The sequence below is a fragment of the Ailuropoda melanoleuca genome, chromosome 14, assembly GCF_002007445.2.
Source record: "Ailuropoda melanoleuca isolate Jingjing chromosome 14, ASM200744v2, whole genome shotgun sequence".
NCBI lineage: Eukaryota > Metazoa > Chordata > Mammalia > Carnivora > Ursidae > Ailuropoda > Ailuropoda melanoleuca.
Genome location: NC_048231.1, coordinates 12,086,356 through 12,102,124, shown reverse-complemented (window position 1 = coordinate 12,102,124; position 15,769 = coordinate 12,086,356). Strand labels below are relative to the sequence as shown.

Genomic DNA, 15,769 nt, shown 5'->3' with positions numbered 1-15,769 from the left:
AAAAAAAAAAAAAAAAAAAAAATCACAGGCCTGTCTCTTCAAGGGTCACCGGTACCCTGCTCTGGAATCTGGGTCCTGATGCTTATTCTTTGCTTTGGAAATGAGTGATAGGTGGCTTGGCAGAATGGGGAACAGGTGTGGAAGGATCTCACAGGGGGTTTGGAGAAACGACAGACTTGCTTTCCTGAAATAAGCTTGAGCCTTCAGCCACACAACACATGTAGATTTCCATAAATAAAAATAAACTCATGGTAAATATAGATTCATTAAAGGGTCTTAAAAATTGGATCTAGGCTTGGGCTGTAGGCTTGGGTACAGGCCACGATGCAACCTTTGTCTCTCTCTGCCCTTTCCTTGTCTTTTCTTCACTCACCCATGAGCTTTTATCTGAAAAGATGTGTCAGGACTCTGGTTATAAATACCCGATCGGCTAATTTCGTTCAAAAGATATTTATTTTTTGAGTGATGGATACTGGAGTGGCTACAGCTTTAAAGGGACAACTGAACAACTGAGTGTAGGGCATGGGCTGCCCTGAGCTCAGCAGGCAGCTGGGGATCTTTTCTACATGGTGCGGCTATGAGATGAACCTCTGTATTTGTCTCAGCTCAAAATTCAGATTTCCCAGGAAGAGATTCTGACTGCCCGGCGTAAGTCCTGTGTCCACCCTGTGATCAGGGGAGGGGTCTGTGATTAGCAACCTACCAGCAGAGCATGTGGTAGGGTGGGAAAGCTCCCCCAAAGTCTGTGCGTGGTAGGAGTGCGGTCTAGCAGATGCTACCAGAAGGGGGAGTAGGGACGGGCAAACATCATAGCGTCTAAGAGATAACTGCAAGCGACAGCAAGTTCAGGCAACACCAACGTGTTCCCAGGGCACAACTGGGTAATTTCAGGAGCTTGGAGGGCTGGCTGGCCAGAAGGCTGACAGCCAGGGGTAGCTCATATCATAGAGGGTACAGCCAACTCTTTCTTCTTAGGAGGCTTGTTACAGCTGGCATTCAATAATATTCATGAACTGGCTGGCTGACTGACTGACTGAATGATGCAGCTCTTACCTGGGCTGGGGGAGGACTTCTATTTGACACTAGCCTGAGTTGAATTCATTTAGGAACTGCTTAATTATGACTCTTTCAGTTGCAAGTGATTGAAGTCCAACAGAGCTATCTTTAGCAAAAGATGGTCCTCACTGGGATATCATTGCTGACGGGCAGGGACAGACTTGAACCTCGTCCTGAATATCAGGGAGCCTCTGCCTCTTGTCTTCCTTCCTCTCTGAGCCTCTGCTCCCCTCTTCCACTCAAATGTGGCAGCTTGGGATTCTTTCATTTTCAGTCTACCTTGTCAGCAGACCGAGGTCTTGGTCTCCGGTCTACCTTGTCCACGCCTCCAGAACTTGTATCTCCTCTTCTCAAAGCCCAGGGTGACTGAGACCGCCGTACCTTCATTCCCATTCCAAGCCCAGAACAGGGACTCTCCATGGCCCAGCATGGGCCAGGGATCTGCCCCGACTCAATCAACCAAAACGACCCACGCTGCATGGCGGAGGTGGGGTGGGGGGGGGAGTGCCATTACATTATGAATTTGGCTCTAGGAGCAGTTCTTGGAAAGGAAGGGGGATGTGGGCAGACAACCCAATTGGTGTCTCCTGCAGAAGCCAAATAGTGTAATCTTTGCTTATATTTGTACAGTGCTTTAAGAATTCTTGATTCTTGACCTAACTGTGTGAGGTAGGCAAATCAGGTAAGAGTCTTTCTTTCATATCTACTTGATTTCACTCTGCCATGGTGTCTGTTTTTCAATTCTTGTCTTTCCCACTTGACTTCACATTTATTGAGGACAGAGACTGTATCCTATTTATCTTTGCTTCTCTATCCCCAGTACCTAGCTCCGGGCTCTGTACCTGGTGGCATCTAACTGATGCTTATTCAGTTGAATTCCTATTTTTACAGGTGAGAAAACTGAGGTGCACAGTATTACAATACAGACGAGCCCTCAAGAGCCCCCAGTTATGCTGTGGCTTAGCCCAGGTTGGCAGCTGAGTGAGAGGGCCTGCAACAGCTCAGAAAGATCATATCTTAAGGCAGAGGGTCCAGGCCCTGACGTTAGATGCTTCCAGAACAGCCTCAGCTCTCCAGAAAGGGTCTTCCCCAGAGGAGGTAGACAAGCAAGGAAAGAAGGCAGGTTACTAACACTTTCATTTCCTTGGGACTTGACTCAGCTATCATGGCTGTGTGACATTCGAACTTGATGGGAGAGAAAGGAGAAAGAAGTGGAAGGGGACACACTTGTCCTGGGGAGCTTTCTACTAGATGACAGGAAGCAGTCAGGGACACCGACAAGGGTTTCATGATCTCTGAACTGGGCTGGATCTTCCAGTTCTGCCACTCACCAAACGACCAAGTCCCTTTACCTCTTTGTGTCCACACTCCCCAGGCTGTGTGAGGGCTCAAGAAAATGTAGGGGAAAACTCTTTATAGATGGGAGATCATTATAGGAGTACTATTATCTCTCTCCATTCAAGGAGGACATACAGAAATTGTGCCCCACAAAGGTAAAGAGGCCAATCTTCTCCCTCAAAGGTCTGATGGTCCAGGATGGAGAGCAGAAGGCAGTGCAAAGTGTGGGGGGCTCTGAGGATGGGTCAGTCCTGCATGGCCCTGAGAGGAAGCCTCCTGTGTGTCTTTAGGATACCCATGAAAGGGTTCCCTGTGTGGGAAGCTTTGGAGCTAGGTGTGAAAGGAGTCCGCTGTGCAGAGGAAGCGATATCTGCAGGAAGCAGTGGGATTCTAGCAGGGTGATTATGCAGGGCCGGAATTACCTAAGGGCCCCGAAGGTGATATTACTACTGTCAGACACGGTTGGGGGCCCCACATTTATGCTGCATAGGCCCCACTTGGCAGTCTGCTTTCAGGGGTACCAACCAAGAAGGCTCTGGAAATCCCAGGCTCTTGATTCCTCCTCCCCACCTTGCTGGGAGACTCCATTCCTCTGTTCAGCTTTGTTTCTTCAGCGCTGGGAGAGATCTTGAGAAACAATCCGGTGTCGTCCTCCGCAACAAGGTAAGTGTGGCTTGAGATCCCCGTTTTAAGGAAGAGGCAGCTGTGGGCGAGAGAGGTTCCGGTTGCTAACTAGGGACATAGAAGCCAGGATGGTGTTTCCTAGAGTTCTTGGTTTCCTCTATCAAGATGCTTCCTTTCTTCGGTTCCTTTTAAGTTTCCAATCTCCATTTCAGGTAATACTTGTAGTGTTCCTTATTTACATGTAATGTTTCAAGTCCTTTCTTGGCCACAGGTTATGAAAAGGAGAGACGCTGACAGGAAGGAGCAAACAGAAGGGGGGTACTGGAGGCTTCGCGGACAAAAAGAGAAACTTCATGGGCTGTCCGTGGATTCGGCACACATAGCAATCCCACCCAGCGGAAAGACTCCTTATCCAAACCACAGACCTTCGAAGCCCTGAGAACCAGGACCACTATTTTCATAGCCAATGACAGGAAGGAGCCCAGGGGTATAATTTTAAGGGTTTCAAGGTTTATCAGAATAAACTGCTATTATTTTCCTCTTTCCTTTCCTTCTCACCTAGCCCTATTAGTGACTTAGTGTCACAGCCCCCAAAGAGAGGAAGGGAGATGAACTGGAGGGCATGCGCAGGCCCAGCTACGGCTCATGAGGGACACAGATGGCCCAGCCTGTGCACGCAGAGCTGTGAGGGGAGGCAGGGAAGAGAGGGGGTCACAGTTGCAGTAATTGGAGTAACAGGAGACAAGTGTGCTGACTGTGGGTTATTAATAGGCACCAAGACCTATATTTACAACCGGTGGCTTAAATTAGGAGAACACTCACACCTAGCCAAATTCTCGCCCCACACCAAAGACACCTGCACTGTGCAAAGTGACCATTCCAAGCCCAGCTCACCCAGTTCAGTAAGCAGGCGGCCTCAGGTAGAAGTAGCGAGATCGAGATCTGCGAGATCCTGGGGCGGCTTGCTCAAGACCTATTGCAATTCTGCCCCTGGGGCACGGGCAGCAGAGCACAGCGCACCATTCTCTTTAAAGGAAGGGAGGAAGTTAGGTAGGAGGGGCGGGAGGGAGGAATGCAGGTAAGAAGGAAGGGGGGTGAAGAGAGAAGAAAAACAAGACACCAGGTTGCTCAAGTCAAAACCTGAGCTCAGGCCAAGCCTCTCGGAGGTTTTCTATTCCTCCACATCCAGTCCACGTCTGAATGGGGAAATTGTTCCATTTCACCGGGAGAGAAAGCTTCTACTCACGACCTGCCAGAGGCCCAGAGATGGAGCATGGGAATTTAAATGTCCAGAGGCCAGGCATAACCCCCAACCCTGAAGCAGGAAGGCCGGGAGGGAGTTCCCAAACACGGTGTGGGACCGGTCCAAACTGGACTGCCTCTGTACTCTCCTTGGGCCCCAACAGACGTCCCCAGCGGGTCCTCGAGCTGGGTCGGAACCTCTGGACTAGGGATTCTCTGAGGGAGAGGCTGCCCTGCATCTGCGGTGAGGCGAGGGGTTCAGCCTGGCCCGGGGCTCGGTCGCCTGGGTCCAGGCTCTGAGTTTGGGAGGAAGAAAGGGAAGGCGTGGGATGAAGGGTGAGTGGGCTGCCCCAGGTGTCAACCCGGGGGAGATAGATTCCGAGTGGGAAGAAGCTTGGGAATCGAAGGGAATACTCACGATTGGGTCCAGTGTTTCTGCTACTTCCTACTGTGTTACCACACTGAAGAGCCTCTCTGAGCCTCAGTTTCCTTATTAGTAAACTGGGCTAGAAAGAATATCCACCTTACAGGATTTTTTTGAGGGCCCAAATTGGTTATATAATCACTTCTGCCTTTACTGAGGGCTGCTTATGTCCCAGGCATTGATTTTATTTCATTGTTTAAAGATTTTATTTATTTGACAGAGAGAGGAGAGAGACTGTGCGCACAGGCACGTGTGCACAAGCAGGGGTGGGGGGAAGGGCGGAGGGAGAAGCAGGCTCCCCCATGAGCAGAGCCCAGTGTGGGGCTCGATCCCAGGACCCTGGGATCATGACTTGAGCCGAAGGCAGACGTTTAACCCACTGAGCCATCCAGGCGCCCCTCAGGTATTGATTTTAGTGCTTCCCATGTATCACCTCACTTAATCCTTAAAATCACTTTAGACCTTGAGTGTTTGCATATATGCAAACTGATCAAATTGTACACATTGAATGTATGCCATTCTGCGGATATTAATTATACCTCAGTGAAGCTCTCAAAAAAAACACTTTAGGAGGAAGGTATGAATTTTTTTTAAATCCCCATTTTGCAGTTGAAGAAACTGAGGCTTAGCAGAGAGTTTAATTGTCCTAGACCAACAGCAAGTCCTAGCAGAAGTGGGATTCAAACCCAGGCAGTCCGGCTTCAGAGTCTCTACTTTTAATCAGTGCACCAGGGCTTATATGTAAAAGTGTCTTCGCAACTGCAAACCATGGTTTAAAGGTCACTTGTGGTTAGAATCAGTGGCACAGCTGGGAGGTCAATGGCATTGTCTGGGTATACTGAGTGAGGGCATATGGATCATTACTCAGTAAGTGCTCAGGCACTCTGCCATCCCTTGCCCTTGTCCCCAGGAGAGGACACGGTGCAAAAGAAGGAATATCAATTCCACCATGAACAGAGCTTTCGGGGCGGGTGTCAAATGCAGGTAATAAGATAATAAAGAGATCACGCAGCTGCAAGCAATTGCACCTGACCTGGGCATAAGCAAAATCCAAGGAAGCAAAGATGGGAAGTCCTCAGATCAGGGTCTCCTCTACCTTTAGTAAGACAGGAAGCACAGGATAGTTTCCCTGATGTTCCATGGGCCTGGCAGGCCGCCCTCTGGGGCTCCCACTGACCTCACGCAGGCTCTATCCCATAATCCAGGAAACATGCAGCCAACCTCCTGAAGACTAACCAGTGTCAGGAGACTCATGTCTCATGTCTGAGCAAAAGGTTAGCAGCTTTCCACTATGCAAGGCAGAGCCGCTTTGAAAGGTTTCTTTGGGTAGAGCAATCGGGAAAGCTCACCGCTACAACAGGAAGTATTTTATCATTGGGGCCTGGATGTTTTCTCGTCATTATGGTGCTCTTAGTCACTTGACAGAAGGATTGTTTTCACTAACTGTTACTATTTCCTGGTCCTTGGCTGAACTCCAGACCTACGCAATCCACTGCGGGCCTGACATCTCCACTTCGGTGTGGACCAGTGAGCTCACACTTAGCAGGTCTGACAGTAAGCTGTGCTCCCCCCTGTCTCCAGTACTGATATTGCTAAGCTTCTAGTTGCTCAGGCCTACTTGCTATCTCCCTTGTCTCCTCTCTTTCATACTCCTAGTCCATTAGCAAAGCTAGCTGCTCTACCCGTGAAATAGATTTTAAAATTGGGCCCACATTTTTCCATACCCACTGTCACCTCCCTTGTCCAGCCTGCTGTTATCTCTTGCCAGCCTCATGGAAGAGCCTCCTCGTCTGTCTCTACCCTTGTTTCCTGCAACCCGTTGTGAGGTCTGGCAGTCTGAGTGTTTCCGTCCTAAAGTCTGACCACACCACTCCTCTGCTGAAAACTCCCAGATGGTCCCCATGTCACTCAAAGGAAAAGCCCAAGTCCTTCTTTGACCCCAAAGTCCCACATGATCTGCCCCTCCCCCCATGACCTCTCCTATCTCCTACTGGCCTGGAACTCTCATTCCTGCTCATTGTCCCCACTGCCCAAATGTTCTCCCCCCATATCTGTATGGCTGGTTTCAATTCCTTCAGATCCTTATTTCAAAAGTCATCTCGTGAAGGAGACCTGCTTCGGCCGCGCTGAAATATGACCCCTTCTAGTCCCCTGTCTCTCTCTCCACCCAACCTGTACCACGCCTTTTTTTCTTCTCAGCATTGAGCCCTTTTGAATACTATATTATGTATTTTACTTATCTCGTTTGTCTCCCCTGCTAGAAGATAAGAGGTATGAAAGGATTTTTGTCTGCTTTGCTCACTATTGTATCTCCAGTGCCTTGAACAGCACCTGACACACAGTAGACACATGTCTCAATATTTGGTGAGTAAATGAATAATAAACAAGGGACACAACATTAGATGCGTATCCTCTAGCAAATCATTTAGACCCTCCAGGCTTTGATTTCCAGGCTTTGATTTCCTTAGAGGTAAAACTGAGTTTTTGCCCTACCTGGCTCTGAGCTCCCCCGCAGCTGACATGCAGACATTCCTGGGTTAACACTTAGAACCGGAAGCAGCTGTGTGCCAAGAAAGGGTCTGAAGAGGGCCTGAAGATTTGGGTTCACGGCCCCAATTGGTAACACTTGTCCGGGTCTCAATTTCCACAACAAATAGAAAGAGCTCCACCCAGTGGCCACTAAGGTTACTTTCGGCACTTAAAGCGTAAAATAAGTCTCCATACCCCTCATTACCACACGGTGGCGCAATTGTCTACCACGGTCTCTAAGAAGGCGTTGTCATGCCAAATCTGAATAAACAGCCCGCCTATTAGAAACTATTATTTTTCATGGACACCTGTGAGAGCTGCTCCTTCATCACATCTCTCTGGTTTGTTTCGATAACATATAACAAAAATCATTAAATTGATTTTTTTTTTCAGATAAGAAGGTATAAACCTCAAAAGCAAGTGAGTGGAAATTTCAGCTAAACCTTTGTCACCAGGGTGATTTAAAGACCAAGCTGAAAAGCTGGAAAACAAAAGAGTTCAATGGTGGTGTTAGGTGAGGCCCCAGCTCTATATACATTGGTTCTAAAAGTGAGTAGCCGCATATCTGTCTGCACATAACCAAGAATGTTCCCTCCAGGAGGTAGGAAGGCCAGGGAAGAACTGGATTGTTTATCCCGGGACTTTGCTGTTTGCTTGAAACAGCCATTAAAAGACTCCTCCTTATAAATAATGAATAATATAACAAAACAGACTGTGAACAGTGCATGGCACACAATAAGCCCTAAACTCATAGTAGCCACTGTCATTGTCATTAATGTCATTATCGCGTTCTAGTTTTTCCCCTCCTCTGCCACCTCTCCAACTAACAATAATGCTTTTGGCTTGAAATTTACTTTAGATTACAACAAATAAAAGTGACTTTGTGATTCTTTATTCTAATTACAAATTACCCATGTTCCACCACTCAGCTCAGGAGTAACTAAGAATGTTTTCATATTACCCAAATGCACCCACACGCACACACGTTTGTGGTCAGGTTGTAGTGCTAAAAAACAAAACTCACCTGAGTGAAGTTTAAAGATCTTTGGCTTTATCCAAGGATTCATGAATAGGGCAGCATCCCACCTAGCAGAGAGAAAGGAGCTCTGAGGGGCTGTGCAAAATGAAAGACTCTTACAGGAAGGAGGAGCAGGAACAAGAAGTTAATTGGGCAACAAGTGGATTGGTTATGGCAAGATCACTCTCCTTCAGGGCATGGTAGGGGTCTGTCAGGCAGATGCCGGTCGAGGTGATTCCTGATTGACTAGATTAAGACTCCATTTCTGGGAGAAGCTGAAACTGTCAATAAATCTCAATTCGGTGACATGGGGCTTAGCATAAGTGACTCCATTTGGGGACTGTTGTCTTGTTTTTAACAGTATAAAGGGGTTTTTTCAGTAGTTTTTCATTTATCATTATACTAAGCACATTTCGACATCATTAAAAGTCTTCATAATTATCACTGATAACAACGCACTTCTTTGATTGGCAAATGAGTACTTTTTTTTTTTAAGATTTTTTAATTAATTTATTTTTTTTTAAATATAATTTATTTATTCGACAGAGATAGAGACAGCCAGCGAGAGAGGGAACACAAGCAGGGGGAGTGGGAGAGGAAGAAGTAGGCTCATAGCGGAGGAGCCTGATGTGGGGCTCGATCCCATAACGCCGGGATCACGCCCTGAGCCGAAGGCAGACGCTTAACCGCTGTGCCACCCAGGCGCCCCAGCAAATGAGTACATTTTAATGGTTGAAAATACTGAATAGTACAGGACAAAGATAAAAAAGAAATCATTCCTAATCCCACCATCCCGACTAGAGACAATTGTTCATATTTTGATATATTTCTTTTTTTTTTTTTAAGATTTTATTTCGTTATCAGAGGGAGAGCGTGCCATACACAAAGCAGGGGGAGGGGCAGGCAGAGGGAGAATCAGGCTCCCTGCTGAGCAAGGAGCCCAATGCTGGATTCAATCCCTGAACCCTGGGATCATGACCTGAGCCAAAGGCAGACACTTAACTCACTGAGCCACCCAGGCGTCCCTGATATATTTCTTTCAATAATATTCATGCAAATATATTTTCCATAAAATCAGGAATATATTACATTTATGATTTTTTCTCTTGATTAAATTTATTTAAAAATTACTTTAAGATTACAACAGTTTTCTTTTCTTTTTTTTTTAAAAGATTTTATTTATTTATTTGACAGAGATAGAGACAGCCAGCGAGAGAGGGAACACAAGCAGGGGGAGTGGGAGAGGAAGAAGCAGGCTCATAGCAGAGGAGCCTGATGTGGGGCTCAATCCCAGAATGCCGGGATCACGCCCTGAGCCGAAAGCAGATGATTAATGACTGAGCCACCCAGGCGCCCCTACAACAGTTTTCTCTTCCTTCTTTTTTACTTTATGTGATCATTTTTCCTCTCATTACATGTTCTTCAAAAACCCCAGTAGTAGGGATGATTTTGCCCTTTACTTTCATTCTTGTTTTGATTGTTTGGGGCCCTTGACTAAAATGCTTAAGTGGAGGGTGCCTGGGTGGCTCAGTTGGCTCAGGTCATGATCTCAGGGTCCTGGGGTCTAGCACCATGTTGGGCTCCCTGCTCATCAGGGAGTCAGCTTTTCCCTCTGTGCTCCGCCCCCATGCTCGCTTGCTCTCAAATACATAAATAAAATATTTTTTTAAAAAAATGCTTAAGTGGAATCCTTGCAGAGCCCTGGCACGGTCGTAAGAGGTGTGATGTCACAGAGGGCCGTCCCACCGGCTAGCCCTACACTAGGCTGAATGGAGCTGAATTCTGCTTGACCTTCATTCCTTGATTCAAGGCTCTGCTCATTGTTACGCTGCAACTCGCTCTCCAGGGGTATGATGTTCTAAACAGCTGCCCTCCTTAGTAGTCTTCTGAATCAAGATTTCATAAGAGAAAGGAGGCAAATTTCTTACCACTTTGATGTATCAAGCCCCGTGAACTCTCAGAAGACAGGAATTAAAATACTATTGATTGAGCTAAGAACATTCACAATTTGTTGAGTATACATTAGGTCCAGCTAGGAGTTGTCCTCACTTCATCTGACCCTCACAGCCAACTCATTTTACACAACAAGGGATGAAACAGAGGCTCAGAGAAGTGAAGCACCTTGTCTAAAGTCACTGGTTGATCCAGAATGGGAAGCCAAGTGTTTGGCTCTGAAACTTTTGTTCCAGCAGTCCCATCATACACCTTCCCAAAACATTTACTGAAAATCATCTTTAGTGCAAATGGAGTTTATGAGGCAGGAACTAGGGCTCCTCTCCTCGAATGGTGAGAAGTGAGGGGGTCAGGCTGACTCAGAAAAGCTCCATGTCTGCCTGAGGGATTTTAGCAGCAAAGTACTGATGTGTATAACACGAGAATCCCTCCCTGGGACACCTGGGTGGCTCAGTCAGTTAAGTATCTGCCTTCGGCTCAGGTCATGATCCCGGGGTCCTGGAATAGAGCCCTGCATCCGGCTCCCTGCTCAGTCGGGAGTCTGCTTCTCCCTCTGCCACTCCTCCTGGCTTGTGCTCTCTTGCTCACTCTCTATCTCTCTCTCTCAAAAAAAAAATTCTCTTGATCTGCACGGGATATATTCCAGGACCCCCACGGATGTCTGAAACCACAGATAGTACTGAATCCTGTATATAATATGTGTTTTCCTATACATGCATACCTGTGATAAAGTTGAATTTATAAATTAGGCATGGTAAGAGATGAACAATAAGTAATGATAGAACAATTATAACAAGGTACTGTAATAAAAGTTAAGTGGATATGCTCTTTCAAAATATCTCATTTTATTGTACTCACCCTCCTGCTGCTTGCAGTGACGTGAGGTGATAACAGCCTCGGTGGTGAGAGGAAGTGAGGCGGAGGACGTGGGCATTGTGATGGGGAATTAGGCTTCCTCGGACCTCCTGATGACAGTCAGTAGGAAGATCATCGGCTCCCGTTGGCCATGCGGAGCTCAAGCTGCAGAAAGTGAAACCCAGGACGGGGCGGGGGGCGGCTACTACTGTATTTCCCAGAAGAACTGAGGAGAGCATGACATTTATTTACCAAATCATATTTTAGGCTCAAGTAATCATAATGATACCTACTCTTTGTAGACTGCACTGAGCATGTAATACACGTCATATCATGTAATCACTCCAGGAGCCCAGTAAGATAAGTACGAGTATCTCCAGTTTCCTAAAGAGGGATCTGGGACACCAGGAGGTTGCCTTGCCTAATGGCAAACAGCAAGTATGGCTTCCATTTCTGTCAGCGTCCGAGGTCCCAGACTTAACCATCGGTCTGCTTCTTTCTGCTTCTCCTTGCTTCCTCCCTCACTCCATTCTAACTCCCTTCTTGTCTCCTTTGCTTCCTTCTTTCTCCCTTCTTCCTTTTCCCTCCCTTGTCTTTTCTAGAGGGAAAAAACATAGTTGACCTCCCAGTCAGGAAGCCTCTGCAGCTTTCTAGGGTGTGATGAAGGGTGTTTCTAACAGTGACGAGGAGCAGAAAGAAGCAAGTAAATACTTGGACTATTTAGCTGGTGCTAAGCAGCATGCTAAGAACTTCTGGATGACTTGTCTGACTGAAATTCTATAAACCTCTAGAAAAAGGAGTTTCTATTGCTATCCCTATTTAGCAATGAGGAAACTGAGGTTCAAACAGGCTCCTTGCCCAAAGTCACACAGTTTTTGTTGTTGTTGTTGTTGTTGTTTTTGGTTTTTTAAGATTTATTTATTTATTTTGGAGAGAGAGAATTTCAAGCAGACTCCACACTGAGCGGGGAGCCTGACGTGGGGCTTGATCTCATGACCCTGAGATCATAACATGAGCTGAAACCAAGAATCAGACACTCAACCATGTTGCCCAGGCACCCCCAAAGTCGCACAGTTTTTAATGGACAGAGCCAGGACAAATCATGATCTGGTGTAAAATCTGGCACCGAGCTGTACCGCTGATGCTAGACTTTTCAGTGTGATAGAGAAAATGGTCCTTTTTGGGTGATATTTGTCAACCACTGCTCGAGAACTTAACAGTGGTAAATTCTTGGTAATTCCCTCTGGCTTTCAAAGTCTTTTGCTACCTGCCCTTCTTTTATTTAGTCTATTTTATTTCCCACAACTCCCCTTCTGCACTCTCCCCTCTTTGCAGGCTGTCACTGCTGTCTATCACATTAATTTCCATGAGCATGCTTTCTAGTCTCCACTCTGGAAGTGACATCCATCCTTCAATGCCCAATGTAAGAACCTCTCTATGCATTCCTCATCTCTTATAGTCCTAGGTGACAGAGATATTACATCACCTCACAGCCCTGTACAGAATCTTTCGTGATGACCTTTTATTTGCTAAACAAAAGCCAGGCTTCTTAGCTTGGTATTCAAGTTTGCCACTCAGTCACAAACGTGTACCAAGAGCCAGTTATGTGCTAGGCACTCTCTAGGTGCTGGGAGAATTGTGGAGAACCGGACAGACAGGTTTCCACCCTTATGGTGAACAAACTGGGCATTAAATAATTACAAATAATCAACTAAACAATTATTAGTATGATTCAAGCAATTACGAGGCCCTCTAGAATCTGGTCTCAACGTATTTTCAGTTCTTCCTCATCCTTTATTCCATTTGGACGAGCCTACACATTCCATCCCACCTCTGTGGCTGTGCTCATATTCTCCCTTTTTTCCTTCGTGCAGAATCTTCCCTGCTCCACCCCTGACCCCTTCCTTCAGGAATAGCTTTGGCTCTGCCCCATCCATGAAACCCTGCTAGACAACTGTAGCCCAAAGGATCTTCCCTCATTTGAATTCCTAGTCCTTACCCATCAGACAAATATTTACTGAATGACTTCTTGAAATGTTTGATGAGTTGACTCTTCATAAAGTCCTAAACACATGCTGTGGTATTAAAGATTTACATTCTATGTGGAGTTAGACTTTTCCTACTGAGAGGGATCAAGGATTTTTTTTCCTCTTCTCCTCTGGTTGGGAGAAGAATGGAGATCAGAAAAGCTACAGTGAAGCATACAAAATTACCAATAAGCAAAGTGACAATAAAAATTGCCTAATTCCTCATAATCCTACTACTTGAAAGAGATCTACCACTGACAAGTTTCTACCTTCCTAGTTTTCTTTGTTTCTGTTTCTATTTCTATGTGTGCATGTCTATGAAAAATTTCTTTTCCCTCCAAATTAAAATTTTATCAAGAAAATCTCTTTTCAGGGGGCACCCGGGGTGACTCAGTGGGTTAAGTGTCTCTCTGTGGCTTGGGTCAGGATCCCAGGATCCTGGGATCGAGCCCCTTGTTGGGTTCCCTGCTCAGTGGGGGGTCAGCTTCTCCCTCCCCTTCTCCCCCTGCCCCTCCTGCTGCTCGTGCTTTCTCTCTCAAATAAATAAACGAAATATTTTTTAAAAAAAGAAAACCTTTTTTCTTACGGTCTTTTTTTAAAGCGGAGTACCTCTACCACCACTTTGCTGCTCCTCTGCTTGGGAGTGTTCTAGATTGAACAAAACTTAGAGAATTTACTCAAAGATTCATCCATATCTTTTCCTGTTAACTGATCCTATGTCCAATAAGAATCTGAACATTAGTTTTAGGGCATTTACTCACAAATCCTTTCTCAAGACCTACACTGGATGGTCTTCTCCAAGACTCCAAATGTGTGGGATGCCTAGGTATACAGTGTAGGCATACTTTTATACACACCACAGAATGTGGGGCCTACAAGAACACAGATCTTCCAGTCCACACCCCTCACATAAAGGAGGAGCAGACTGAACTACAGTGTTAAGTACTTGCCCATGATCAGACAGCTGGTGGGAACAGGGCTGAAGATGCCAGCCCTGATTATCTTTACAAATTGCCTGTCTTCATTTGTCTAACGATCAACCTCAAACTAAAATTAAACAGAAAATACTGGGGGAAGCACTATTTCTTGCTAAACAAATCGTATTTATTCCTACCGCTGAAGGGGAAAAGGTAACACAGTTTGGTAGAGATTGGGCTAGACCTTTCAGAATTGATGTGTTTTGAAATGTCAGAAAGGGTTCTCCTTGGAAATCTACATTACTATGATAGGATTAAAGCAAAGAAGAAATATTAGGGCTCACTTTTTTCATTCTTTCTTTCCTTTTTTAAAAAATTATTTATTTACTTGAGAGAGAGAGAGAGAGAGTGAGCACGGATGGAGAGGAAGAAGCAGACTCCCCACTGAGCCCGACAAGGGACTGGATTCCAGGACCCCGGGATCACCAGCCCAGCCGAAGGCAGACGCTTAACCGACTGAGCCACCCAGATGCCCTTATCTCATTCTTTCTTAACGTTTGAGAAACAACAACACAAGGATGCAGGAAAAGATTGGCGCTTGATCATGGACTGTAGTATTGGCTCGTATGTATATTCCTCTTCGGTTCTTGATCACGTTTCTAGGGGTCGCCATGATCTCAGGTGGAATTCACTCAAGCGAAAGAAACAATTGTAGAAACACTGACTTGATCACGTTTCTAGGGGTCGCCATGATCTCAGGTGGAATTCACTCAAGCGAAAGAAACAATTGTAGAAACACTGAGTCGGTTCAGAGAGACCAAGCCCCCTTGACGGACAGCTTTCAAACTGAGCTCTCCAGCCTCAGTTTGAAGCCCCAGTAAGGTAGTCTCTCATTCTCTCCGAGTTCTGAAAAGTGACGGTGTTGGAGTCTCTCTTTATAGGAACCAGCCACGAGGGAGCTGTGTAAAAACGTGAGAACTGTAGTTTCAAGAGTGCTTCTAAAGAACATTCCAATGGGCCTAAAGGCCTTATGGAGATGAAAGGTTTCGTAGGTGGGAGTGGGGCCGGGAGCGGAAGCTGATCCACCTGGTTGGACTGGGGCAGAGGCACACCCAAGAGCGGGAAGAATCCAACTGTAGAGGGAGCTGGAGAAGAAAGGGTTCTGGCGGGGAAGGTACAACCCAGCTCGCTTTTCCTCTACTCACTCTCAAAAGCTCACTTCAGCATCAAGAGCACAGGTGCTGCTCAACGGGCCCCTGCCCTACCACAGCAAACAGGGCGCGGCCTCCTCCAGCCTCTTCTGCCTGAATGGAGGTTCGGCCTTACCTTTGAGGATCCACCCATCCCTGCTCATGCGCCCAATGAGGCCGCATCCTCTTCCTGCCGGGAGGTGTTGAACTCTCGCAGGAAATGGACAGGTACCACGGACCAATGGCTGGAGCTGCTGCGGGCCAATGGGAGACAGAAATGGGTCGACCTGGGGTTGAGAATGAGAGCCCTCAAAAGGGGGCGGGCCCCGGGGCAAGACACGTAGGCGCAGGGGGTGGAGAGGGGCGGGTCGGTGGCTGGCGGGGCAGCCCCAGCCGCGGCGCCAGGAACCTGCGAACGGTCGGCAGCGACCAATGGGAAGGCGGGTTGGCGTGGAGGGGGTGGGCCCGGTGCCGGGAAGCCCCGCCCCTTCGGGTCCGCAGGGCTGGGGCGGAGCCAGGCCCGCGTCAGGTGGTCCCGGGCGTGCGGGCGGCGCTGGGGGCGGGGCGCGGCGCGGAGAGGGGAGCGGCGGGCCGGC

General features: G+C 47.1%; 1 protein-coding gene across 2 annotated transcripts in view; it reads right to left on the bottom strand.

Annotated features, from left to right (window-relative positions):
• LOC117795990 overlaps positions 1 to 15,769 on the bottom strand; it is a 36,487-nt gene that overhangs the window by 20,290 nt on the left and 428 nt on the right. The window contains exons 2-5 of one of the 2 annotated variants that reach the window (XM_034642525.1): positions 15,310 to 15,427; positions 11,043 to 11,204; positions 8,238 to 8,299; positions 580 to 3,097 (exon numbers count right to left, since the gene is read on the bottom strand). In XM_034642525.1, the coding sequence (XP_034498416.1) occupies positions 2,991 to 3,097; positions 8,238 to 8,299; positions 11,043 to 11,204; positions 15,310 to 15,427 (449 nt within the window). In that variant the 3' untranslated portion in view covers positions 580 to 2,990. Of the gene's footprint in view, positions 1 to 579; positions 3,098 to 8,237; positions 8,300 to 11,042; positions 11,205 to 15,309; positions 15,428 to 15,769 lie in introns of those variants that run through there. The other variant, XM_034642524.1, reaches the window with a different exon arrangement.